Source organism: Acomys russatus, chromosome 3 (genome assembly GCF_903995435.1).
Source record: "Acomys russatus chromosome 3, mAcoRus1.1, whole genome shotgun sequence".
Classification (NCBI taxonomy): Eukaryota; Metazoa; Chordata; class Mammalia; order Rodentia; family Muridae; genus Acomys; species Acomys russatus.
In genome coordinates, this window is record NC_067139.1 from 29,672,840 (window position 1) to 29,698,706 (window position 25,867).

The 25,867-nt window shown below is 43.7% G+C and overlaps 1 protein-coding gene across 1 annotated transcript in view; it reads left to right on the forward strand.

The window, feature by feature from the left end:
• Cap2 (cyclase associated actin cytoskeleton regulatory protein 2) overlaps positions 1 to 25,867 on the forward strand; it is a 143,700-nt gene that overhangs the window by 19,022 nt on the left and 98,811 nt on the right. The window contains exons 2-3 of the mRNA XM_051170794.1: positions 2,068 to 2,189; positions 6,601 to 6,701. Coding sequence (XP_051026751.1) covers positions 2,069 to 2,189; positions 6,601 to 6,701 — 222 coding nt within the window. The 5' untranslated portion in view covers position 2,068. The remainder of the gene's footprint in view (positions 1 to 2,067; positions 2,190 to 6,600; positions 6,702 to 25,867) is intronic.

The window sequence follows — 25,867 nt, forward strand, 5'->3', positions numbered from 1 at the left end:
GTGCAACACTCACCGTTTGATAGCTTGAGATTGGAGCCAGTTGGGGAGGCTGATTAAGCCAAGGGCAGGGAAGGCAGGCCCAAGTGTGAAATGTAACAGGCTCTACCAAAAACAGCTGGCCTTGATGGGGGAGAGCCAGAGGTGGTCTGGGAAGCTGGCTAGCTAACAAAACAGATGCATTTCCCTCTTATCATAGACTAGGTCCATAGTGCTAACACTTGGCAAGTTTGAGTAACAGGGAACTGAGATAACTGAACAGATGGGCAGCTATGAAAAGACTTGAGGGGCTTCCTTCATTTCTCAGATGGCCCTCACCCACTTACAAGATACCCAGTTCCCCCTGTAAGGGGATTATGTAAAGGATTTGATTAAATCCCCCCACCCCCACCCCTTCAATTGCAATGGAATCAGAAGCTCTGACGTGAAGTGGAAAAGAATTGCTGAGAAACTTCTAATTTTGCAGCCCCTTGGGATTAGATGCTGGATTCAGCCATGCAGAGAGTACTGCTCTATATTTTGAGAGAGCTGCTGCTGGCAGCTTCCAGAGCGATGCGTTTCCAAAATAGACCGAGAGTGCTGCTTCCATCTCTGACTACTGATATTTGGGTGCCGGCGTACAAGGCTAGGCGCGCCGTTAGATGTGGTTAACCTTGCTCTTGTAAACTGCGGTGACCTGTCATCGTCGTCATCGTGTGTAAGCTGAAAAAAAATAATGCAGAGACACACATTCTCCTGGCTTCCAGGGAAGAGCTGAGATATTCACATGTCCCATGGTGATGCAGCTCACCCATACTCCAGGGCACGAGTCCTGTGTCTGGGATTCGAAAGCATACTACTGCCCTTCCTTTGCTCAGAATGGTGCTTGGGAAGCTCCTAAGAGTGGAGGGAACCATAGCCCCTGCCTGGGGCAGCAGATTTTTTTACCAAAGGCAGTCACTATAAGTGAGGGTTTTGTGATACACCTTCCAGGCAGTACTAAGGTAACTGGATTCAGGGCTCAGAGGACTGTGTGTGCGAAATCCAGGACTAGTCAACGCTACCTACACTTGGTTTAATAAGTGTTTGGAAACAGAGAAGGATGGATGTGTGACCCCCATCTTCATCCTCAAGTGCCTCAGTCAGCATCCATCTCTGTTCCAGCCAGAATAACAGATAAGTTAAGACCCGGCCTCCAAAAACCAACCCATTCGATGCTGACTCGTGCCTAACAGTAATTGGCAGCCTCCACGAGGAAAGTAGCCACCTTTTAATGTTTTAAACTAAAACCTCCACAGATCAAAATTGTTATGATTTAAGATAATTTCACAATGGAAATCCTGAAACAAACTGATAATAATTAATACGCAGTGGCGATAGTATCTCCTTGCTTGCTAAACAAATGCACAATTCTATAAGCTCACAATTTCATACAGTGAGGTGGGCAAGGATTATCAATGGGTTCAGAGCTGCCCTGGTCATTCACACTGACACAGTTACTGGAACTAGTTAAAACGTGTTCCTATCACTTAGCCTCGCAAGCATTTGTGATATTAAGTTGAGGTTATGCATTTGTGGCTCTTAGGTAAGTCCTGTACAAAAATGGCACCAGGCAGCAATTGCGGAAGCATATAAGCAGGCAGCTAGGAATAATGGAGAATTTGGTGATGTTTGTGTCTAGGGTTTTACACATATATATAAAAAGAAATCATTCCAGGCATGGTGGCACATGCCTTTAATCCTAGCACTGAGGAGGCAGAGGCAGGTGGATCTCTGTGAGTTTGAACTCTGCCTGGTCTACAAAGTGAGTTCCAGGACAGCCAGGAATACATAGATCCTTGCAATAATAAAAATATAACAATAACAATAATAATAATAATAACTTATTATTATTAAACTGAGTAGAAGATAAGCCCAATATAATTTTCTTGTGGTGTAAGCTCTTCTTCAGTTTCTTGTATTTTCATGACAGGAAGGTGATGAAAGCTGCTCTTTGGTGATGTTTATCTTCTCTCTCACTGTCCTGTGGGATGATGTCAGTTTGCTGGTTCTCAGTGATGCCCACACATCTCTGTGTCCACTTCCTTCTAGAATGGCGGACATGGAGGGACTAATTGAGAGACTGGAACGCGCGGTCAGCCGGCTGGAGCGGCTGTCTGCAGGCTCGCACGGGCCTCCTGGAGACTGTGGAGAAGTTAACGGTGTCAATGGAGGTAGGGCCACAACCTGAAGTCATTACTGGTCTTTTTGTGGTTCACTTAACCCCACCGTCAACATTCATTTTCCAAAATCTGATTCCCACTTCCTTCGGATGCCTCCTCCTTCCTTTGGGAGTGATCACAACCTCAACCAGAAGCAGGCAGTCCCTCTTTTGTTTTAATGTGTAACTATATTATTGAAGTAATTATCAAAGATAGCATGAGCATGCTCAGTTAGCATGCACTGAAAGGGACTAGGAGCTGTGGGTTTTTACTGTTAGGAAGAGTCATTCGCTGCATTTGGCTACTGCAGCTTTCACTGAAGCTTGTCATAGGTTAAGTCAGTGATGGAGCAAGGCCACATCTGACCTCTGACCTCCCCGTATCACCTGACCTCTGACCATCCCTAACTAATAGGCCTCTTAGGGTGGGAACAAGGGCTGACAATAGAACCTAGAGCACTTTCTTAAAAAGAGCTTTTGGCTTGGAGAGATGGCTCAGTGGGTAAAAGCACCTGCCTTACAAACCTGGCAACCTGAATTCAATCCTCAGAACCCACATAAAAGCAGGAGAAATCTGAGCCCATAAAGTCGTCCTCTGATTGTCATATGTGTACTGCTGCACAGGTTTCTTCCACACACGTTAGGCACACATACATTTTTAAAAAGAGTTTTCAAAAATTGTAGGATCAAAAACAGAAAGTTAATAATTTTCTTTAAGCTGGGAGTGCTGGCACACACCTTAATCCCGACACGCAGAAGATTGACACAGGAGGATCAGGAGTTCAAAGCTAGCCTCAGCTACATATCTATTTTGAGGTCAGCCTGGGTTACATGAGACTCTGCCCACCCCATACCCCCCACCAACAAATAAAACAAAAAACAAAAAGCAAACTCTGCCAGAAAAGAAAACACAAATAAAAGCCAACAATATATATCATGTGACCCATGTGGCAAACTATAAGCTATCTACAATAATTTTTTCACTTCCTTTTTGTGTAAGATTTCAGTCTGAGAGATAAAAATGGAGGCTACCCATTAAATATGAATTCCAAATGGTGAAACTATTTTTGTATCAGTGTTTCACAAATACTGTATAAGCTATACTGCATGATACATAATTATCTTTAAAAATCTATTCATTGCTCGTCTAACATTAAATTTTAACAGGGTGAGCTATATTGAATATGCAATAGTATTCCTGACCTGTGTGCGTGCATGCAGCTCCTCTGACCTGTTTTAAACGCTGCCAGGCTTTGGGGAGCTGAGACAAGCCTTGAGCAAGAGGAGACTTCAACACCTCTTTCCCCAGGAAAGATGTGTGTCGCTTCTAGAACACTGGGTGTTTTGGGACCTGTGTCTACTAATACATGACACAGGACAGAAAATATTGTGTGAACTTGAAATATATTGGCTGTGTCAACCCCTGAACATGATGAAAACAAAAGTGGCCTGAATAAACTGGAAGGAGAGATTACTTAAAGAAAATCTGGGGTGGGTTAGAGTACCCCCTACACCCAGTCTAAGATGCGCCTCTAGTTTCATCCTAAGCCCTTTCAGTTGGTTTCTGGGCCACATAAACCTAATTTCTATGGCAAATTCTTTGCATTGTCTTCAGCAACTTTGTTTCATTATGTCCTGGACAGTAAGTGGCTACAGACATTTTCTTAAGGCCTCTGTCCACCAATAAAAAGCCAGTAAATACACAAAATAAAGTTAAAATCCAGTAGATAATGGGTATCTAAATAAAAAGGAAAAGCCAGTAATTTGAACCTCACACATTCAAAAGGTAACAAACAATACTGCATGTGTGTGAGGGGGGAAGGGGCTGAGAAGATGACTCAAAGGGTAAAGTGCTTCCTGTACAAACAGAAGGACTGGGTTCAGACCCATAGAGTGGATTTAAAAGCCGGGCCTGTAATCCCAACACTGGACACAGAGATAGGGAATCTCTGAGCCAGGGGCTCAGCAAGAGATCCCACCTTGGTACATAAGTTGGACAGTGACCAAGGAAGACACCATCTCAACCTCATACCTCTAAGTGCAAAAGCACATGTATGTACTCCCACACATTCACAAACCATAACACGTATGTGCACACACGCCACGTGCACATATACACACAAAAGCGAAAGAAATGTCCTGGAGGCTAAATAAAATTGGGAGGAGACAAAATTAAATTATTTGGCATTTAGACAAATGCTTTCTAATACAGCAGATCGTTTCCAATCATTTATTGAGGCAAAGGTCTCCTGGAAAAATTAGCTGGCAATTTATTTCACTTGAAGTGGGGTAATGAGTAAGTAGGATAATGAGAGAGACACATGAATGGTACCCATTCTTTCTTAAAATCTGAAGTAGTGTCATTCCCTGAGGCAGCCTCTCAGGCAGCTGTGGTGGTCCACACCTATGGTCCCCACAGCTGGGAGACTGGAGTGGGAGGACCATGTGAGATACTTACTAATTAATCAATTAAGTTTTCCCCCTAAATATAGACGCTGAACGACTATCCCATATAAAATGTTACTGTATTATGTACTATATTAAATAAAGCTATTTCTTTTATACTTTAAAGGAAATTTTGAGAAAGAACACAGGCCATTACAAATACATACCCTCCATATAGACCAGGAACCTCTCTATGATAAGTTTTGAATTTGGTATTTTTGTCTTGCTTTGTTTTTCTGTCTTGTTTTCCTGGCAGTTGGGCAAGGTCAGCTCCACAGCCCAAGAAATACTTTAGCATCCCAGCCCTGAGCATGGTCCTGGGTGCAGGAGACCTCAGATCCTAATCCTCTGGCATCTTTGCTCTGCCTACATTACTATTCAGAGTCAAGGATGCTTTGATTAAGAGACACTCAAAGGATACAGTCTGGGGGGAAGACCAGATCATTAAAGACTGCCCGGAGGAGGTGTGAACAGAAACCAGGGATGAAAGCGAACTGAAAAAATATTCTCTTTCATTATTTTACCTTGTGCTAGGCGGCAGCATCCATCTCATTTCTGAAACTTTCTTCTACTTTAAATGCCCAACAGAGACCTCTCACACCTCCTGCAAGCAACAACAGGTTTATCTATTTCCAAATGGAAATACACAGAATCTCGGGGCCCTGTTATGTCATCTAAGGCGAAACTCAATCCTACCTGGTACAGGATAACTCCCCTTCAACAGGCTGTTGAGATGTATGGCCAGGAGTGTGGGGAACTGTCAATCACTGTCCTTGTCCCCACCCCAACACCTCTTTGGGCATGTGAGAATGGGTAATTGCAATAAAAGGAGAAGTCTTTTCTCAGTTCTGTGGGCAGGGATGATGTCTTTGAGGAAAGAAGGGGGCTTTGGTTTGAGTGTTGATAAACTGCAAGGATAAATCTCTTAATATTAGGAGAGGAAAGTCAGGGCCTTAGGTTTTGTGTTTTTTCAGTTAACTAAAAGGCAGAGAAGGGAACCAAGCACAGCACACTAGTTGGCCCAATGCCCCTTCAGCTCACACAGCACATTGGCCGACCATGCTCTGTGCAGATGGATCCCTAAGGATGCTCATTCTCTTTCTGCCCAGGAAGTAGAGGAAGAAAACGAGAGGGTTTGCCCTGTTACCCCTCTTGCCCAGAGTTCACTGTACTCTGAATTCCTGGGGACTCTGGGTAATGCTATAGGTTGGTGTAGTACCTGGGGAAGCTATGGAGGAAGAGGCAGTGCCTTTGAGGAGCCTGGGTCACTTCCATGGGGGCATCTGCCTTTTGTTTGGTCTGTAGTTTGGGCCAGTCGCCTGCTCTGTCTGCACTTCTGTTCCCTTATCTTGTGCGGTGGCGGTGTCCCCAATTACCTGCCGGGCTTGCGAATCCATTAGTTACTTTTCTCATTGATGTAACAAAATGCCTGATAAAAACCAACTTAACAGAGGGGAAGGGCTTTTGGGAAGCGGGTGCTTATCATTCGAGGCACAGCCCATCATGCCAGGAAGTGTCAGTAACAGGAGCAAGAGGCACTGGGTCACGTTGCAGCCACAGTCAGGAAGCAGAGAGAGATGGAGGCTGGTACCCAGCCAGCTTTCTCCTTTTCATTCAGTCCAGCATGCCTGCCCATGGGCTGGTGCTGCCCACATTCCCCCTCAATTAAACCTCTCCGGAGACACCCTCACAGGCGTTCATAGAGGTAGGTCCGTTTGATAGTTCTAAATCCAGTTGAGCCCATAGTCAGAGGAGAGAATGAGGTGACTGATGTTGATGAACGTCTTTACTGGGGAAGACGGAAACTGGGCAAAGGGGATTTTCCTGAGACATGGTAACTATGAGGCGCATGGAGGAATGACTGACCGAATAGGTGAGGGGAACAGCGACTGATCGTCAACCTCCACATGACCTTTGGCGAGCCAGCCCCAGCTTTCCAGGAAACCGCTGGGGATTAATGGAGCTGTTCTCCCCCACAGGTGTGGCGCCATCCGTGGAAGCCTTTGATAAGCTGATGAACGGTATGGTGGCTGAGTTCTTAAAGAACAGCAGAGGCCTTGCTGGTGATGTAGAGACCCATGTGAGTAGTCCCTTGCCCCTCGCACAACCCCCTATGGCGTCATGATGTCTGCTTTGTTTATTTTTCCCTTCAGTTATGCAATCATTTATTTATCTGCCCTACAAGAGTCTGCCGATCCAGGCATCAGAAGCTACCATGAATTCAGAGATGAGTGAGACAAGAGTCCCGCCCCACCCCCACCTCAGAACTTTATCATCTTTATCTTTAGGAAATAAAAGACAAACATAACTAACCAACTGAGATGTTATAGGTATGACAAATAAATAAATAAATAAATAAATAAATAAATAAGGAAATAAATAAGGAAATAGACAATGGTATGGGAAGTTCTGGAATCGGGGTTGTTGGTATAGGGGCCGTATACCAGGAAGCGACTTCTGAGCAGAGATCTTAGTGGAGAGAGGGAATGGTAGGGGTGGTTATAGAGCAGAGTGGTCCAGACATGAGACAGAGTTAGAGCAAAGGCTCAGAGAACGCTGGTATAAGCTCTTCTCAGCAGAGCAAAAGTCTGCTCAGGAGGTGAGTTATGGAGGGAGGTAACTTGGAAACAAAGCCAGATAGGACCTGCTTGAATGCTTAGTATAACAAGAAGTTACAGGGAGCATTAAACAAAGGAATTAGAGTCAATCCTTTCACTTTGCAAAAGATCCTCCAACAGAGTTGACCAGGCACCAGGCACCAGACACCAGGCACCATTCTTGCTCAGGGTCAGGCTGAGGCTATTAGCTAACACCTATGTGCATGTATTTGTCATCACAGAACCCAAGGAAATAAAATGTTGGCATGAATGTGGGTCTCTTTGTTCTCTTTGTGAGGGGAAAATGGTGTGCCCATTAGAGAAAATGGTTTGACAGTTACTTAAACACAGAAAAGAGTGTAAACCTAAGATCTCACATCTGAGCACGTACCCAAAAGCAGTGAAAACAGACTTTCAGCGTGGTATTTGTACCCCAGGCAGAACAGCAAGAGCCTCAATAGCCAAGAGATAGAAGCGACTGATGTGTCTAAGGGCAGACAAATGCATGGAAATAGATTGTCTAGGTCCAGTGGAATATTATTCAGCCTTTAAAAAAGAAAGTCCTGGTAAACCTTGAGTACAATGTGCTGAAGGAAATAAACTGGACACAGAAAGGAATGCGTTGTGTGAGCTCACCTATATGAGGCATCCAGAGAGGCGACATTCATAGAGACAGAAAAAGGAACAGAGATCGCCAGGGGCAGGGATGAGAGCCAATGAGACACCTAATGAGCGCGAAGCTTCAGGTCTATGGTAAGAAAACCCAGAAGTCCCACAGCAGCGCGAGTGTAACAGCCCTGAACCACATACTTAAAAATAGTTAAGATGATAATACACTTATGCTCCTTCATTATCATATGTGTGTGTGTATGTTCCTGAGTACAGACACATGTGTGGCTGCACATGAAGCCTGTGTGCATGCATGTGAGGCTGACCCCAGATGTCTTTCCTCAGGTGAAATCCATCTTGTTTTTGAGATAGGGTCTCTCACTGGGGCCTGATACTCACTGGGTGGGCTAGGATGGATGGCCAGCAAGTAAGCTCCGGAAGTCATCTTGTCTCCACCTCCCTTGTGCTGGGATTACACCTGTGCACTGTGGCTGGCCTTTTATATGGCTTCCCGGGACCAACCATGCCCGTGGTGAGGCCAGCCCTTTACTGGCTGAACTGTTTCTCCAGCCCTTGGTTCTTACTGTTTTAAGTTACCGTGCAAGGTGGCATGTTTCCTTGTGGCGTTCCCACACCTGTGCATCACTATATTGTGTCCTAATTCGTCTCTGCTTCTGTCCTCTGCTATGACCTCTGTCCTTTCTGGTTGGTTCCCTTCCTCAGATTGTCCTTAATTTCTGCTTTCATGTCACAAATATTCCATTGCCCTCTCTCCTCTCCTCACACCCTTAATATATCTTCCACCTCTCGTGATTCCCTTTCGGAGTCATGACCTACACTCAGACATGCGCACACATGCATGCGCGCGCACACACACACACACACACACACACACACACACACACATGGAGGGGGGGGAGGCAAATTTTCTCATGTCTTCTCATGACTTTTTTTTTTTTCAAGTACAGCATGGAAGTAAGGAAAAAAATAATAGAATCTGGAAATTGCTGGATTGGAATAGATCTTTAAGGATGTGTGTGCTCTGATCTGCTAGCTGCAGACAGTTTTATACCCCAGCAGTTAGTCATTATTTACATCCATTTAGTGCAAGCACAAGTCAGGCCAATTAAAAACTTAAGGCTAAGTGAAGCATTCGGCTGCTTTTCAGGGCTCTGTCTGAGAGGATAGAATGCCAACTCTGTCTCCTCGTAGATGTCTCTCCATCAGGACAATCCTGGCAAAGACACTTTCAGCGTAGGTTTACAGAAAATCTGATGCTTGAATCATGTTGTTTAAGGTTAGGAAAAATAATTGAAAAAATTCCATCTTTGCTCCTTTTCTGTTGGTAGTGTATTCAACACCTGGCACTGGTCTTACCCTGGGATCCGGTGTGTCTCCTTCCCAGTGGGTTGAAGACTGTAATTAAATAAGTGGTCAACCAGTCACATCACGGTGTACTTGTCTGCCACAGATGTCCTCTGCTGTTATTAAATACTTCTCAGGAAATACTCAGTGGAAATGGGGAAGCTTCGGGACATCTGAGGTCCAGGGAAATGTATTCCGAGACAACTCCTTCCACAGACTCCTTACTGACAGTGCATGGCACACTACGACAGTGCATGGCACACTGTGACGGTGCATGGCACACTGCGACGACGGTGCATGGCACACTGCGACGGTGCGTGGCACACTGCAACGGTGCGTGGCACACTGTGACGACGGTGCATGGCACACTGCTGTCTTCACACTGACCCTTTTACTTCTGCTTGTCTTTGTTTCTATGAAAGCTTATATACAGCAAAATTGTGTTGAATTTCTCATATTTGTCAGCACAATTCACCTGAAAGCTAAATACATAAAGGAGTGGTACCCTACTCCTAAGAAGCAGTTCTTGAGTGGTGCTGTCACAGTGATTCCAGACTTGTGACCTTCAGTTGATGTCGACGTTACATTTCTTGGGTAGGGCAAGATATCAGAGCTAATAGTGGCATCTCACAAAACCCCAGCTAGAAGCTTTAGCCAGAGAACAGTGAGACTTAGAAATAAGTACCAGAGCTTCTGTTTTTCAAAATTGTAGGGTTTGCAGAGCAAACTTTATAACTGCACAGTAAATAGTCCCTGTAAGTTCCTTTTAGAATAAAGTGAGGTGCACCTGTAATTAGACTTTAGTGAAGGGTTTTCCCCTCCCCATAAATCAGCTTATAAACAGTATTACTCTGATGAAAATATGTTCTTGCTAATGAATACAGAATGCTTTACAAGTATTGTCTTTATTTTTAATAAGAGAGAAGACTGAAAAAGGAAAAGAGAAGAGGGAATGGGGAAAGGCTGAAGAGGAGACCGGAGTCCAGGCGAAAAGAAAGAAAAAAGGAACAGAGAAAGCAAGGGAGAGAAAAAGAAATGAGGGGAGGCAGAAGAGAAAGTACAGTGGAAGAGACAGGCAGAGAGCAATAAAAGAGAGAAACATTCGCCTTCTGAAAACACAGACCCCAGCTCTGTAACACAAAGAAAAGCACCGGCAGCCACAGCCCGGCTGCCTGTTGCTTTAATAACATGAACACACAGTTTAGGTCTGCGGCCTCACAGAGCCCTGTGTCATAGGAGTTAAGCCTGCAGCTGCCGCCTCTCTCCCACAAGCCAAAATGGGGCGGGGGTGGGGGGTGGGGGCCAGGGTGGAGGGCGGGGGAAGGGCTTGAACTTTGTTCCAAGAACACACCTGTTGCCTAGAAAAAGAAACCCCCACATACCTGATTGTACAGTATGGAAATCTGAGAAGGGTACCAATATATACCATGTTCAATCGTGTCGTTTCTCCCCCCTCCACTACCCCCCCCCCACCTCGTCTTAGCAGCTATTTCACAGACACTAATAATGAGTAGGGGCAGGCGGGCCATGATTTAACGTCTGTCTCTGTGTGCCGGCGGCTGGGCAGCCTTTAATTTACTGAACACTCAATAGTCTATGGGCAGAATAGACCACAAAGAGAAGGGAATTAATGGTGACAATTAGGACTTTCTGCTGAACGCAAGAACATAACAGGTTTAGAAAAGATTAGATCTGCCTAGGCCTCCTTGCCCGCGACATAAACCAGAGGGCTTATTTAAATTACTCTCCGCCCGAGAACAAGAACGCAGCTTGCGCCTCCTCTGGAAGAATAAACAATGCATAATTTTATAATAGCTCTTCAGGGTAAACATGGTCGCTGCCATGAAAGGAAAGGGTCCTCTAGAAACAGAGCCCCATACATCATCAACAAGGTCTTGGAAGACATGGCCCATTAACAGTGGACTGGTGTGATTTGTGTGTTGTGTTGTGTTTCTTAATAAAACTTTGGGAGAGCCAGAGACGCAGTTCAGTCGGCAACGTGCTTGTCTAGCAAGCACAAAGACTTGCGTTTGTGCCCAGCACCTTAGAAACCTTGTGTGCCTCCAGTTGGTTGTCCCCAACACTTTGGAGGTGGAGGCCGGAGTCTCTACACAGGGGACAGGGATGGGTGCTTGAGACCAGGGTGGGCTACACGAAACCTTGTCTCAACAAATAAGCAACCCCCGCCCAAATCAGTGACATCATTATTCCCAGTTTATGTAACTAGTCACAGGCCAGTTGCTGAGTGACTTGACAATCGCAAAACACCAACGGCAGCTGAAAATCTAGGGTCCCTCCTGAACATTTCTTGGGGGTGTGGAGTGTTCATTTCTTTTCTTGATTAAAATGGGGTTAAGAGAAAGAGCTGCTCCTCCTAGTCATTTCATAAAACAAAAAAATAATTTTAAACAAAAAGGCAGTAAAGTTAAACTAAGGATGATACACACACGTGATATAGACACACTCTGAACTATGCTATGTCTTCGTCTTCCGTGACCTTCTAACGGATAGGCATTTTTAGACAGTTAATAGACAGCTTCACTTGATGGTTGTTGGGGTGATGTTTTGAGACAGAGTGTCATGGAGCCCAGGGTGGCCTCAAATTTGCTATGTAGTTGAACCTGACTTTGAATTCCTGTTGCTTCTACTTTCACCTCCCAAGGGCTGGGATTACTGGTACACACCCACAACACCTCACTTTTGGTGTCTCTCCTCACTATGCCACATGCTGAGGGTCCTAGCTGTCTGCTTAATTCAGCTATAGAATGGTGGGCTCATGTCATGCCATGCTGGCTAGCAGAGCGATTCCAAGAGTGACAGAGTGGCCTCCTTCACCCTCTCCTTCAGCCGTGTTAGTCTTCCAGTAAACTTCCGTTTCCCTGCTTGTTGCTGTAATGAATTTAAATACTTGGCCTTTAGTAAGGTTTCTACTTGTAGAGTATTTTAGCAATCATAAGCTAGTTTGTCCAAATGGCAAATAGCAAAACGTGATCTTGTCAGGAATTCTGACTCTAAAGCTCCCACAAGCTGTGACTCCATCATCTCTGTCCCTACAGTTGTTAATGACAGCCCCAAATTTCAGATAAGAAAACATTTGGGTCTCATTCCAATTGTATCTTCTTTTAGCCCTCCCTCCCTTTTATATTTCTCTTTTCCTTTCTTTCTTCCTGTCTTCCTTCTCCTCCCTGCCTCCATCCTTTTCTCTGTATTCTTCCTTTTCCTCCCTCGTTCCTGTCCCCTTTTCTCTCTTGTTCTTTGATTTTTCTTTTCTTTTTCTCTCTCTCCTTTTCTTCCCTCCCCCTACCTCTCTATCCCCCCCTTCCTTCCTTCCCTCCTTCCACCTGTCTATTTTATGTAGAGAAGAATCTGTACCCTAGAGAAAATAAGTAACACGAGGTGGCTTAGAAGACAGCAGAGTCTTGGCAGCACAGCTGGGAATCTGATCCCCAAAGTCCCCATCTGTCACCTTAGGTGATGCCTGCTTTGACTTTAGGCAGCTCTGGCTCCCACAACCTTTCTCCTCATGAGAAACAAGGCAGAAGAATCCAAGGAGGGCACAGGACTGAGGAGGAGGAGAAGGAGTTCCCCTATCTCACGGGTCTTACGCATCACCTCAGAGCAGTAATGACTGTTCCTCCCAGGTCTTCACTTCCTCTTTCATACAGTCCAGTCCAGCCCAGTCATTTCCATGCTGCTGGCTCCAGGCATATAGGATCCAGGGGCACTCGAACACTCGCCTATTATTTTTTCCCAAGAACATGGAGAGAGACGTTTTTTATTCTGCACTGAAGACATACGTGGCTTCCAGTTGCAGGCTTTGACTTGCAGCCCACATTCTGTTGAGTTGCTAGTCTTAGGTGGGATGGAATGGTTCATTTTCATTGTTGTATTGACTGGATGTAGACTCGCCATAGAGGCACATATTTGGCATATCCCTGAGGGAGCTGACAGAAAGTTTTACCTGAGGAGTGAAGACCCGCCCTGAACTTCAGCAGCACTAACCCAGGAACTGAAGTTCTAGACTGAATTTTAAAAGGGTTAGCTGAGCTCTAATCTTAATCTCCTCCCCCCCCCCCCCCCCCACCTCCTAACTGTAGGCACAGATGGCCGGCCACCTCACACACCTGCTACTAAGCTTCCTGCCCTGATGGACCACATCCCCTGGAACTGTGGGATGAAACCAACCATTCTTTCCTTCCTGAAGCTGTTCTTGTCAAAAATCTCATCACAATTGGGGCAAAAGTAACAAATACACTTGGCGAATTTTTCACTTAAGGAAATTTTTAGACAAGTTCCACCCATCTCTTGTTGAGCATTCCAGTTTTAGATTAGTTCTAGAGTCCAGGGGATGACCAATAAGAAACTGGACTTAGAACCAGAGCATCTTGGAAGCCCCCCCCCCAGGCACCACTAGCCACCAGGACTGCCCTGTCTGTCAATCAGGAATAAGCTGCCCCAGATATCATGTGGGAATAAAGAATCAGGTCCTGTAAGTAGCCAAGGTAAAGAAGACGTTGCTGTTTTACCTTTCTGGTGTGCACAGTAGGCTACATCATGACATTTTATACTTGTTCGTATGGTGTCTTTTAACCATATTCATCCCCATAGCAGTACTCTCTTCCCACTTGCGCTGATCCCCTTTCTCTTCAACCAGTCTCCCCCATTTCCTCCCTCCCCTTTCCCCCTCCTCTCTCTTTGGTGGCAATTAATTTAATTAGCATTGTTTATAGGAGGCTGGGTAAGGGCTTTTTGCTAAGCTAACCCTTGAGTGCTTTTCTTGTTTCATTTTTAGTAACTGAGTTTAATTTAACTTTTAAAATAAATAATATATTAACTATTCAGTCAGGAAAAGCTTATGTTTGGGCCAGTGAGATGAGTCATTAGCAGACTAGCCTAATGACCTGAGTTCAATCCCCAGGACCCACATGACAGGAAGAAAGAACTGACTCTTGAAGGTCCACTGAGTTCCACATGTGCAACACACACACACTATGCTATGGTCTGAATATGTTTCTTAAAAGATCTGGAAGGAAACTGGGTGTGGTGCTGCATGCTTCTAATCTCAGCACTCTGGGAGGCAGAGGCAGGTGGATCTCTGTGAGTTCAAGGCCAACCTGGTCTACAAAGTGAGTCCAGGACAGCCAAGGCTACACAGAGAAACCCTGTCTTGAAAAAACAGTTCTCATAAAGGAAACATAATTCCTCCATGTGAGGGGTGCATGCAGGGCAGGTGTTTAGGCAGAGGGGACAGAACCTTGACAGATGGACTAAGGTTCTGTCCCCATTGGGACAGCAGGAAGTATTTGGGGGGGCAGGAGGAGGCATGTCCAGGTTCCAGAGTGCACTTGTAGAAGTGAGAAGACAGTCAGTTCTCTCTTTCCACCACATGGGCTCAGGGGATCAAACTGAGGTTGTTGAGCTTGTAAAGCCACTGAATCATCTCACCAGCCCTAGTTTTTATGTCTTTAATGTGTTTCCTTTCCCACATCCTTGAATACAATAGTAACAAGTAATATTGATAATGCCTTGTCTTTTAAATGACATGTATAAATTGTACATAGTAATGCATTTCAAAAGCTACTTCATTCACGTATAGAGTATACTCTGACCATGTTCACCCTATACACTCTTCTTTCGCCCACTTCCTGTTAATCTCCTCTAGCTCCCCAATTTTGTTTCTACTTTCATGATGTGTATAAATGATTTTATGTCTTATATAAAATCTAAGATCCAGAAATAAGAGAAAGCACACAATATCTGCCTTCCTGATTTTGACTTATTTTGCTTAGTGTGATCTCCATTTACATCCACTGCCCTGCAAACAATGTAACTTCATCCTTCATTATGGCCGAATGAAGTCGCACTGTGTGTATAATGCCATGTTTTCTTTATCCTTTCGTCTGCTGATGAGCACGTAGGCCAATTCCATCTCTGCTTTGTGACTCCTCCTGAAATAAACACTGACCTGCAAGCATCTCTGTGGCGTGTTGCCTTACTAACACTCACGTATCCAGGAGCAGGATAGCTGAGTCATAGGGAGTTCTACTTTTAATTTTCTGAAGAGCCTCCATACCAGTTTCTACTGTGGTTAGATAAACCGATTTGTATTCCCACCAGCCTCTTTCTTGCAATATGAAAATCTCTTCTTCCCTCAGTTCCTCAGTAGCAGTTGTTGCTGTTTGTTTTCTTAACATTATGGCTTATCCAAAAGTGTGTAAGTGCAAAGAGTGTGTACATTCATCTCTGCCTGGGCGCTTATGATCTTTAGTGCTGGGTGTTGGCTCTACATGAGGTCTCATATATGTTAGGTAAACACTCTACCTCTGGACTAGTCCTTAGGCCAGGATAATCACTTTTTAACATTTACTTACTTGTTTATAGGGGGTGGGTGCATGCCACTGCAAGCCTGAGGAGGTCAGGGGACAATTTATGGAGTGTTTTTTTTTTTTCCTTCCACTATGTGAGTCCCAGGAATGGAATTCAGGTCATCATCAGTCTCGGCAGCAGACCCCTTCACCCACTGAGCTATCTCACCATGTCCCAGTATAATCATTTTTAATGTCCAAATCCATGCCTTCTCTGTGTAAGCAACAACAGCATTAAATTGTGTCAGAGGTCGGCTTGGGTACCCATGGATGGAGACAAGCATAGGATTTTTCTCTTTAGATGTTTAACATGATGGTTGATAGAAATAGAGCCCCTAATTCTGAGCCAATCTTATATTTCAGAGGACTAATTTTATTGTGTTACCTTCAAAATGTTTAACAGGGATATCTACAGTCTGAGCTTGCACATTATACCCAACATGAAGATTACATTGAAGTGAGAATTACAGAACCTGGGAGGCTGAGGCAGGAGGATCAAGAGTTCAAAGCTGGACTGAGCTATGTAGTAAGACCCTTGAGAGGGGCAGGGAATATCATAGACTTCGAAGCTTTGTCATTAGCATATTGTTAAATATCAAAGTCATTTTAAATCCATTTTAATGGTTAGGGCAGTTTACACATACAATTTATTCTTACTTTAAATCTCCTGTTCAAATAAAAAGAAAGATATTTTCTATCCTTGACTTAAGGTATTGCCTACAGCTTTGAACTGTGTCACTTCCTTTTGTTTGCTGGTTGGTTGGTTCTTTTTAGTTTGTTTGTTTGTTTGTTTTTCAAGGCAGGGTTTCTCCATGTAGCCCTGGCTTTCCTGGAACTCCCTCAACTGTAGATCAGGCTGGCTTCGAATTCAGAGAGCCACCTGCTTCTGCCTCCCAAGTACTGGGCATGAGCCCCCACTGCCTGGCAGATGTTGTCACTTTTGAGGAGGAGCTGACTATGGGCATCGAGTTCCTTGGGGCAAATCTGATCTTTATTGTCAGGACACTCAACTTCTTCTTCTCTTTGTCCAAACCACTTGGCCAACCACCGCAACAGCAGTGGCAGGAGGAACAGCAGCCACACAGCCTGTTTCTGGGCTCTAGCACAGGTCCCTCTCAATAGTCCCCAGAATTCCAAATGTCATACACTTGCAGAAACTGGAAAAATATGTCCCTGTTAGAGCTCGTACAAGGCAAATCATAGTCAGCTGCTGCGGACAGTCTGAAGCAGCTCCATATCCCACACCTGGGATTAAAACAAAAACATATTCCTATAACAGTTCTGTGCTTTGTTTGCTTGGTTTTGTTTGTTCCGGTTTTTTTTTGCGGGGGGGGGGGAATTCGAGACAGGGTTTCTCTGTGTTAGCCTTGGCTGTCCTGGACTCGCTTTGTAGACCAGGCTGGCCTTGAACTCACAGCGATCCACTTACTTCTGCCTCCTGAGTGCTGGGATTAAAGACGTGCGCCACCAAGCCCAGCCTCAGTTCTGTGTTTTTTAAGGAAATTAAAATAACAAAATTCTTACTAGACACTTTCAAACTGGCCATGTGCTTGTTTCACAGCAGGGCAGGTGGAGACTTAGGTCAGGTTCTGACGTCTCTGCAGCTTTGAGTCTTCATGTAATGATGGGATGACCCTAGGAATCCTATGCGGGAGTTTGACTCTCCCATCCTCTTGGGTTCACTGGCCTAAGCAAAATGAGCATCCCTACGTGTACAGGGATGAAGAGCAGGCCCAGGAAGTGTGTGTGTGTGTGTGTGTGTGTGTGTCTTCAGCTGAACCTGGGAAGAAAGTAATGAATCTCGGATTAATGGAACCACAGTATGTATGAAGAGTCCAGGTCAGAAGCTTACTGCAACACTCTTTGCAATGGCTGAGCCATGGAAGCAGCCTAGGTGTACAACGAGAGAGACATAGACAAGAAAACATATTGGATGTAAATGGGGTTGGGGGCATTTACTGTAGCCATAGAGAAAAAGGAAGTTATTCAAAAGAAAATGGATGCAACTGCAAACAGCCGTGATTGGTCGGCCTGGGCAGATTTATGAAAGTGGAAGTATGTTTTCTCTCATTTGTGGTTTCTAATCTTACAGAGATACCCAAAATCATGTGTGTGTATGCGTAGAAGCTGAACTGTCTAGGGGGATAGCGGGCACTAGTGGAAGAGGAGGAGGGAGGGAGGTATAGGGAACATAAACGCAACATATAGTATTTGTTACAAGAGAATGTCATGTGTACAGTGAGTATGTACAGTGACTTTTAACAGTTTTATAAAAAAGAAAGTCTTGTAGGTAACCAGCAAATTTTTTGTTTGTTTGTTTGTTTGTTTTTAAGACAGGGTTTCTCTCTGTAGCCTTGGCTGTCCTAGAACTCGCTCTATAGACCAGGTTGGCCTCAAACTCACAGAAATCTGCCGGACTCTGCCTCCTGCGTGCTGGGACTAAAAGCATGTGTCACCACTACCCAGCCAAAATTTTTTCCCCTAGGGTATTTCCCCCAAAATACCCTCTCATTGGATTGTTTTCTATCAGAAGTTAAGTCATACTAACAAGTGTCACACAGTAAGTGTCCTGTCCATTGGGGTTCCCTTATGCGTTCCTCTCTTCTGTCTTTTCATCTTTCTATACCAATGCCAATAATTGGAATATTTACTTTTTACATTCATTTTGTTTTCAGTTATCTTATTTGGTTTGTTTTTGTTTTTGTTTTTGACACCAGGTCTCATGTATCCTAGGTTAGCCTGAAACTCAGTTAATAACTGATTGCCTTGAACTTTTTTATTTTTTAACCTTGAACATTTTAGCCTCCACCTCCTAAGTGCTGTGATGACAGGTATACGTCAGCTGGGATTGAACCTAGGGCTCTGTGTGTGCCAGGCAAGCACTCTATCAACTGAGCCACAGCCCCTGTTCTTTTCTATCTAGATTTCAGAATAATACAATTACTTGTCCAGAGGATGTTATGGTGTCTGTGCTTTGTCCTAAAGTGATGACTTCTTTATATTCTAATTTCACTGAGATAATCTTGTTATGTCCTCATAAAACACACACGCTCACTCCTCTTGCAAAAAAAAATTGCTCATAATACCATATTCACTACACACAGGAAACACAGTGTCTGTCAAATATGTGGGTGCTTGGTCCATGGTTCCCTCTGATTCTAAGAGACTGTCTACAGATCTGTTACTATTACACTGTAACAGCAAGCTTTGCTCTCATTATCTTTTTATTTTCTCTCCCATATCTTGACTAGGTTTTGTCCTTTTCGGTTGTAATTAAACAGTAGATTAACAGTAGCTGGATCATTTAAAATCCTGATAGTTCCCATGTGTATCCTTAAATATATGTTTATGTATAAATATGTTTTAACATGTTATAAGTCAAGTCTTTTTAAAGCATCAAATAAATACCTTAGTGATGGAACAGGATGTTCAATGAACTAATAATTTCTCTCTCATGTGTGTTTGCTATATAAATGTGTTCCTTTTTATAAAACTCTTTGAGAATGGGCCTTACACACACACACACACACACACACACACACACACACACACACACACACACACACGCTGGCCTCAAACTCATGACAGATCTCCTGACTCGGCCTCCTAAGTGCTGGGAGTGCACCCCTGAGCCATTAGGCCTCTTGACTAATATTTGACTTTTAGCTACTTAAGTTAAATAAGATTATTCAAGCCTGTTTGCTGAATTCTAGGGGTTATTACAAAATTCAGAAAGCAAGAAATTTCCCTTCAGACCTCTCAGTATCTACAACTGTCATCACAATAAGTACCAAACAGTAAAATTTAATTTCTTCTTGTTGTTGTTTGTTTGTTTTTTGAGACAGAGTCTCTCTGTGTAGCCTTGGCTGTCCTGGACTTGCTTTGTAGACTAGGCTGGCCTCGAACTCACAACAACCCACCTGCCTCTGCCTCCCAAGTGCTGGGATTAAAGTCGTGCACCACCACACCTGGCAAAATTTAATTTCTTAACATATGCTTAAGAATGAATATTTAGGCAAATGAATTAAATTTTGATATGTAATTGAATTAGTGGATAGCTTGATTTGCTGTAGCTGGTGATTTGAATTGAGCCAAGTCCAGACTAACAGTCAAAAATAAATGATTAAGGCCAGATTTTAAGCCATAAATTAGCAATGAAGTATTTTTTTAAAATAGATTTTTGTATCTCTGTGGAGGTTTAACACACACACACATACACACGCACGCACGCACATGCACACACATGCATATGCATATACATACTGAATTTGTCAATACCCTGACGACCTAGTAGCTCCCTCAGTCTCTTCACCCCTATTTCTTTTTTGTAGCTGTAGAAGGGGAGCAATTGAAAACCTGGCTCTTAGGCAGCTTACGAAAGCAAGACAAGAATTTTTAAGTAAGGAGTAGATCCACCAACGCATTGGGTGGTAATCACTGCCAATAAAACTGTCTGAACTTAATCAGAGACAAGATACTTCTGTGACCCTGACTGTAAGTATTTCCAACTGAAGGTCAGAGTTAAAAAAAGAAATCAAATTTTGTTTGGTTTATCTGTTTGGACTGGAGCTTGGCATGATGATCGCATACACACACATAAGCACACACACATACACAAACACACGCACAAACATGCATAAACACATACCATCAGTGTTCAAAAGGACAGCTATGGGGCAAGAGCAAACTCTGGAGCCTGGAAGCATATGTTAAGAAGTTAAATTTTTAACTGGGATTTCCCTGTGTGTTTCCAATAACTGAATCTCCCTGGTTTCATGAGACCATAGCTACATGTGTTTCTATAATCGTAAATATCTGAGAGAGAGAGCAAAAAGCCTAGGCAATTGTCTCAACACATCCAAATGCAGATGTCCTATGCTCTTCAGCCAAATGCTTCCCTCCCACCAAAATTCAACTCAGGAGTCACTTGTCCCGAGCCCTAATGGAAGTCATGGATGCTGTGCCAGGCCATGGACAGGGTTCTACACTCTATGGGCCATGCCGATGGCGCTGTGCCCAGCCCATTTGCTAAGTACAGGAGCTGGAAGACACTGAAGACTTTTATAGCAAACCAATAGGGTGGTTTGAAGTGTCCTAAATTTAGTAATTGGAAAAAGCCTGAGACTTTATTTGTCTGGTTTTCTTAATTTTTCCCCCTGATAGATATTTTAAGTTTTACAGATGTGTCTGTGATGGGCAATTAAAAGGAAGAACATATTTTTTCAGACAGCACTTGTGTGTGACAAAATGCTAGGAAAGACTCCCTCCCACCATGCTTTTGGTTAAAATACAGTAACTTTGAGTGAAAAATGGTCACTTTTTATGAATGCTGATACCGAGAGGATTATTCATTTAATTAAAGAAAAGCAATGAAATGGAGGTTTCTGTGCAGAGTCTGCGTGCTTTCAGCTGAATGGGAGCCTGTGCTTTTTGTAGCTTTCAATACCAAACTAGACTCTTCCTTTGCTGTGGGAGTTACCGCCTTTGATGCCTGGCAACCATTGTAAGGGTAATTTTGGAACACACAAATGGGACAAAAAAGGACAAGGATAGAGATTTTTGTGGATAACAGAGCGGGATTAAAAGAAGTGGGGACAGGAGGTGATCCAGGCAGGAAGAAAGATTTGCCTCATTAAAAACAAACTCTAGAAGGACTATCCCTGGAGTGCTAACAGTGAGCATCTTTTGGGGTGGGGTGGGGGGGTAGGACCACCAAAAACTTCTGCTTTCTAAATGTCCATGTCTTTGTTCATTTTCTAACAAACATTCGGCACTGCTATGGGAAGAGGAAGAAAGGAATGGTAGTTCTAGAAGTGGATTCCGGGATCAGTATATCATTCGAGAGGAAAGTTGCTAAAACCGCAGAGTAAGAGAAACTGAGCCCCAGGGAGCAGAGTGTCCCTCACCCAGTGCACACTCCTGGGACCAGGCTGCCCTGTGCCTGGGTATCTGTGGCCCTGGGTAGCCTGTCTTTATGGCAAGCAACTTTTCTTTTCTTTGCCTTTTTCCTTTTCCTTTTTGGAAAAAAATAAAAATCTACTTTTTCTTTTATTTAACTTTTTTCTTTAAGTTACTTATTTTTATTTCACATGCATTGGTGTTTTGCCTGGATGTCTGTCTGCCTGAGGGTTTAGGATCTCCTGGAGTTAGACAGCTGTGAGCTGCCATGTGGGTACTGGGAATTGAACCTCGGTCCTCTGGAAGAACAGCCAGTGCTCTTAACCACTGAGCCATCTCTCCAGCCCCAAAGGGGACTTTTCACAGTCAGGTGTCCATGGTGAGGTCTGAGGTTTGATGCTGGTGGGCCTGGTTGGTGAATGAACAGTATCAGATGCCTAGATAAATGTTCTAGCCACTGGAGACGAACTTTACCTCTCTGTCTTGCATTTGCTTTTTTGTGTTAATGGGACGGGTGGTTGTAAAGCCCTTGTTGAGACCTGCTGTATGTCTGGACACTGTGCATTGCTGTTAACGATAGCAATTTAACTTGATCTCCAAAGGAAGGTGACTTTTGAGATAAAGCAATGATGCTCAGGAGTGGCCATGCAGCTCAGGCCTGTGTGAATTTAAAGCTCATGATTTCCATCTGTACCACCCTACTCTCTCCTAGGTCATCCTGTCATAATAAAGGTCCTTCCCTTTCTCTGTAAGCAACCAGCAGGCTTAATCCCTCACAATTTATTTACACTTAGGGACATGCATGAAATGTTGGGTAAGTGTACGATTTAGGGAGGCCTAGGGAAATGGCTCCGTTGGTAAAATGCTCATCTTGCAAGCATGAGTTTGCTCTCCACCACATGTGTGAAAAGCCAAGTATGGTGAAAGGCCCTTGGAATCCTAGTGCTGGGGAAGTGGGGACAGGCAGATCCCTGGGGCTTGCAGGACAGCCAGCCTAGCTTAATCAGGGTCCTGGGTCACAGTGAGAGACTGGGCAGAGCCTGAGAAATGACACCTGAAGATGACCTCTGGCTTCCATACGTGTGTACATATGATGTGCACCTGCACAGACATATGTGCATGCTCACACAGAAAGAGACAGACAGACAATATGGTTTAAATAACACAAAGTGAAAAGATAATGCTTAGAGCCATAGTACATTCTAGAATGAGTGTTTTATCGCCTCTGACTTTCCTTTGTGGTCTTAAAGCAACCAAGTGTCCGTTGCTTGTAAGGACCCAGGAACCATCAACCAGTAAAACCATTGATAGCTTCCTAAGTCAAAAGAATTGGTTTAAAGATGTTGATAACGTATTTTGATTCCTTTAAGTGTTAGGAAAACAAGCAAGAGAATTTGGAGAGGGGCCAAACTACACGGTGATTGAGTTTGGAAATAAAGTTAATTTGGGAGCATGGTTTTGTTTAGAATACAAACTGATAACAATATTCCTGCCTGTCAGAAAAACAAATGGGTTGGAACACACAAAGGTTGTTTTCTTCCTTCTGCTGTTCTCAGGCCCTGAGAAATGCTCACTAATTTTAACTCGTTCTTTGCTGGTTTCTGTTGCAGTTTCAGACTTTTCTGTATACGATGTTTCCTACTCTGTTTATTTAACACAGGCCACATGTTCCAAACCTCTTTCCATGTCAGTACACAGAGGTCTGCCTATGCTATTCTGGGCTGTGACTGCATGGTATTTTGTATCATGGTTATGCTGCAAGTGATCTGAGCAGTCACAGTTGTGTATGGGCACATTAATTTGTGTATAAGAATTCAGGGCCCCAAGGAAGTTCAGACATGTGGACCAGTCCTACAATATGACATAAGGGACAGGAACCACCTAAACTTTACACTCTTAGCTCCTTTGAAACCTTGCTATGGCCCTGTGCTTTTGTGACATTTGACCAAATTGTAGTGAGTATTCTTTCACAAAGATTACTTTACAGCCATGTGCTTTCTTCTCAAGGATGGTCCAAGTACATGGTTGCCGGGGTCTCCCAGCCTCCCACTCCTTGTCTGACCCATGCTCTCAGTTTGGTGATAATTAGGCATTGAGAAAATAAAAGTTTTAGGGAAACAATGCATGATTTTTAATGCACATTAATATTCATGATGTGAGATGCTTACAAATGTGTTGCCGAATTCTGCTGAATATTCAGAAAAATTAAAAGCAACTCATGTACATCACAGCTCTTTGCCAAAGAAAGCCATTTATCAGCACTGCCTTTGACCTATTCCATGTTCCAAGAAGTTCGTTTAAATTGCCCCTTTGCTGTTAGATCGGATGCATTTGGGGTGGGGTTGGCAGAATATTGAGGCCACCCTAGCTGAGACCAGAAATGCAGCTGAGCTATGTAAGAGAAGATTCCAGGCATGAGTACAGAAAAAGACACAGGAGAGCTGTTCCTTGGTGACAGAACCATTCGCTGAGCTGATATAAATACTTCTCTGAGCTGGAAGTTGCCAAGGCAACAGTCCCATTAATGAAGAATAACCCTCATGGGGGAGGGTAGCAGTGCCCTGGAATGAGTGGTTGCTCAATAAAGTGGCCCGAGGAGTGCGAACACGTGACACGCTCTGCTCGACGACTCAACTTTCCTTTCTAGACAGCAAAACTATTTAGCCCTGCTCAGTAGGTGTGCCTACCTTCTCTGCCACTGGGAACAGAACCAGAGGAAAGAAACTCAGCAAACTGTAAAGGCAGTAAAGATATTAATTTATAACAATTATCTAATAGAAAGTAATTGCCCTTTTGATATATGATTTGGCATAGGCAGAGCCTGCAAATGACTGTGACTCAGTTGTATTTCAGCAGGCCGGGTCTTTAAATTAACTCATCTTTATGATTTAATGGCTCAGAGCCAAAATATTTTTTTTTTAAGTAAGTGGAGTGTGACATTAGCACTTTAACTCCCCAGTTAGGCTGTAAATTTCAGCTCCATTTTATCATGCACACACAGGATATTTCAGAAAGCCAGCCATGGCTGAGATATAGGTCCTTTGGAACCTCTGTTGTTCTGAAGAGTTAGAAAATTATTTAGAGCCTGGCGGTGGTGGCACACACCTTTAATCCCAGCACTTGGGAGGCAGAGGCAGGCGGATCTCTGTGAGTTCAAGGCCAGCCTGGTCTATAGGGTAAGTTACAGGAGTAAATGGAGGAACCTTGTCTTGGAAAACCAAAATGAAAGAAAGAAAGAGAGAAAGGGAGGGAGGAAGGAAGGGAGGAAGGAAGAAAAGAGAAGGGAGGGAGGTAAAAAGAAAAATATTTAGAGAGACGACAGTTGGGAATGACTGAGTACCGCACATGGTGCTTCCTGGTACAGTGGGATATGGGCAGAAGTAGCATTTTTACCCAGAAAGAGTATTGTGTTAGTTACTGACTCACTGATGTGACAAAACCTGACGAAAGCAACTTTTAAAAGGAAGAGCTTATTTTGGCTCACAGTTTAAGAGGATACAGTCAATCATGGTAGTCACCTTGCATTCCCAGTCTGAAAGCAGAGGAGAGAGGTAGTAAATGATTTGCTTTCTTTGATTTATTTCTTTTTTCTATTTTTGTATTCTTTTGTGGTGTTAGGGATTAAACACAGAGCTTGTGCATACTGGGCAAGTGCTCTATCACTGAGCTACTTCTTCATGCTTTTTCCTTTCTATGGAACCCAGGACCCCAACCTAGGGAATGGTGCCATCTATATTCTAAGTGGGCCTTTCTTCCTCAGTTAAAACTCTCTGGAAACACTTTTGCAGGCACACCCAGTTTGTCTCCTAGGTGATTCCAAACCTAGCCAGGTTACCATGAAGGTAAACCATCACAAATGCATTGGAAGAGCTTTCTTTTCCTTTTATCAACCTTTGATTATAGCAACAGATCTTTCTTGTTCAGACTGGATGCTTGTTGTGTGCTTATACAGCAAACAATTCATTGCTTGTTGCTCACATCCATGGATTTTTCTCTGCATTTACATCATATTCTGTTAGTACCAAAGGTGGTAGAAGAAAGATCATTGACCTGTATCATCAAGCTTTTTATGGGGTAGGCAGTTTCCACATTGAGGATTTAGTGGGCAAATTAGATGGTGTTACGGGAGCAGAACATAAGCATAACAAGTTAGTCATAACAACCTTCTGAAACAAAGGCATGACTGCAACATGCTCATAACAACAGGTAGTCATAACAAGGTAGCCATAACAACCTTTTAAAAACAAAGGTAGAGTTGTAAGATGGTTATTAACTCTTTGAAACAAAGACATGATTACTATTCCTGGAAGAGGCAGTATAGAACCGTATGTGGTTAAGGTTACAGGTGAGGCATAGCCCAATCCTTGAGAAACAGTGGTTTAATCATAAACTGGATTGAACCTGGTTTGTCT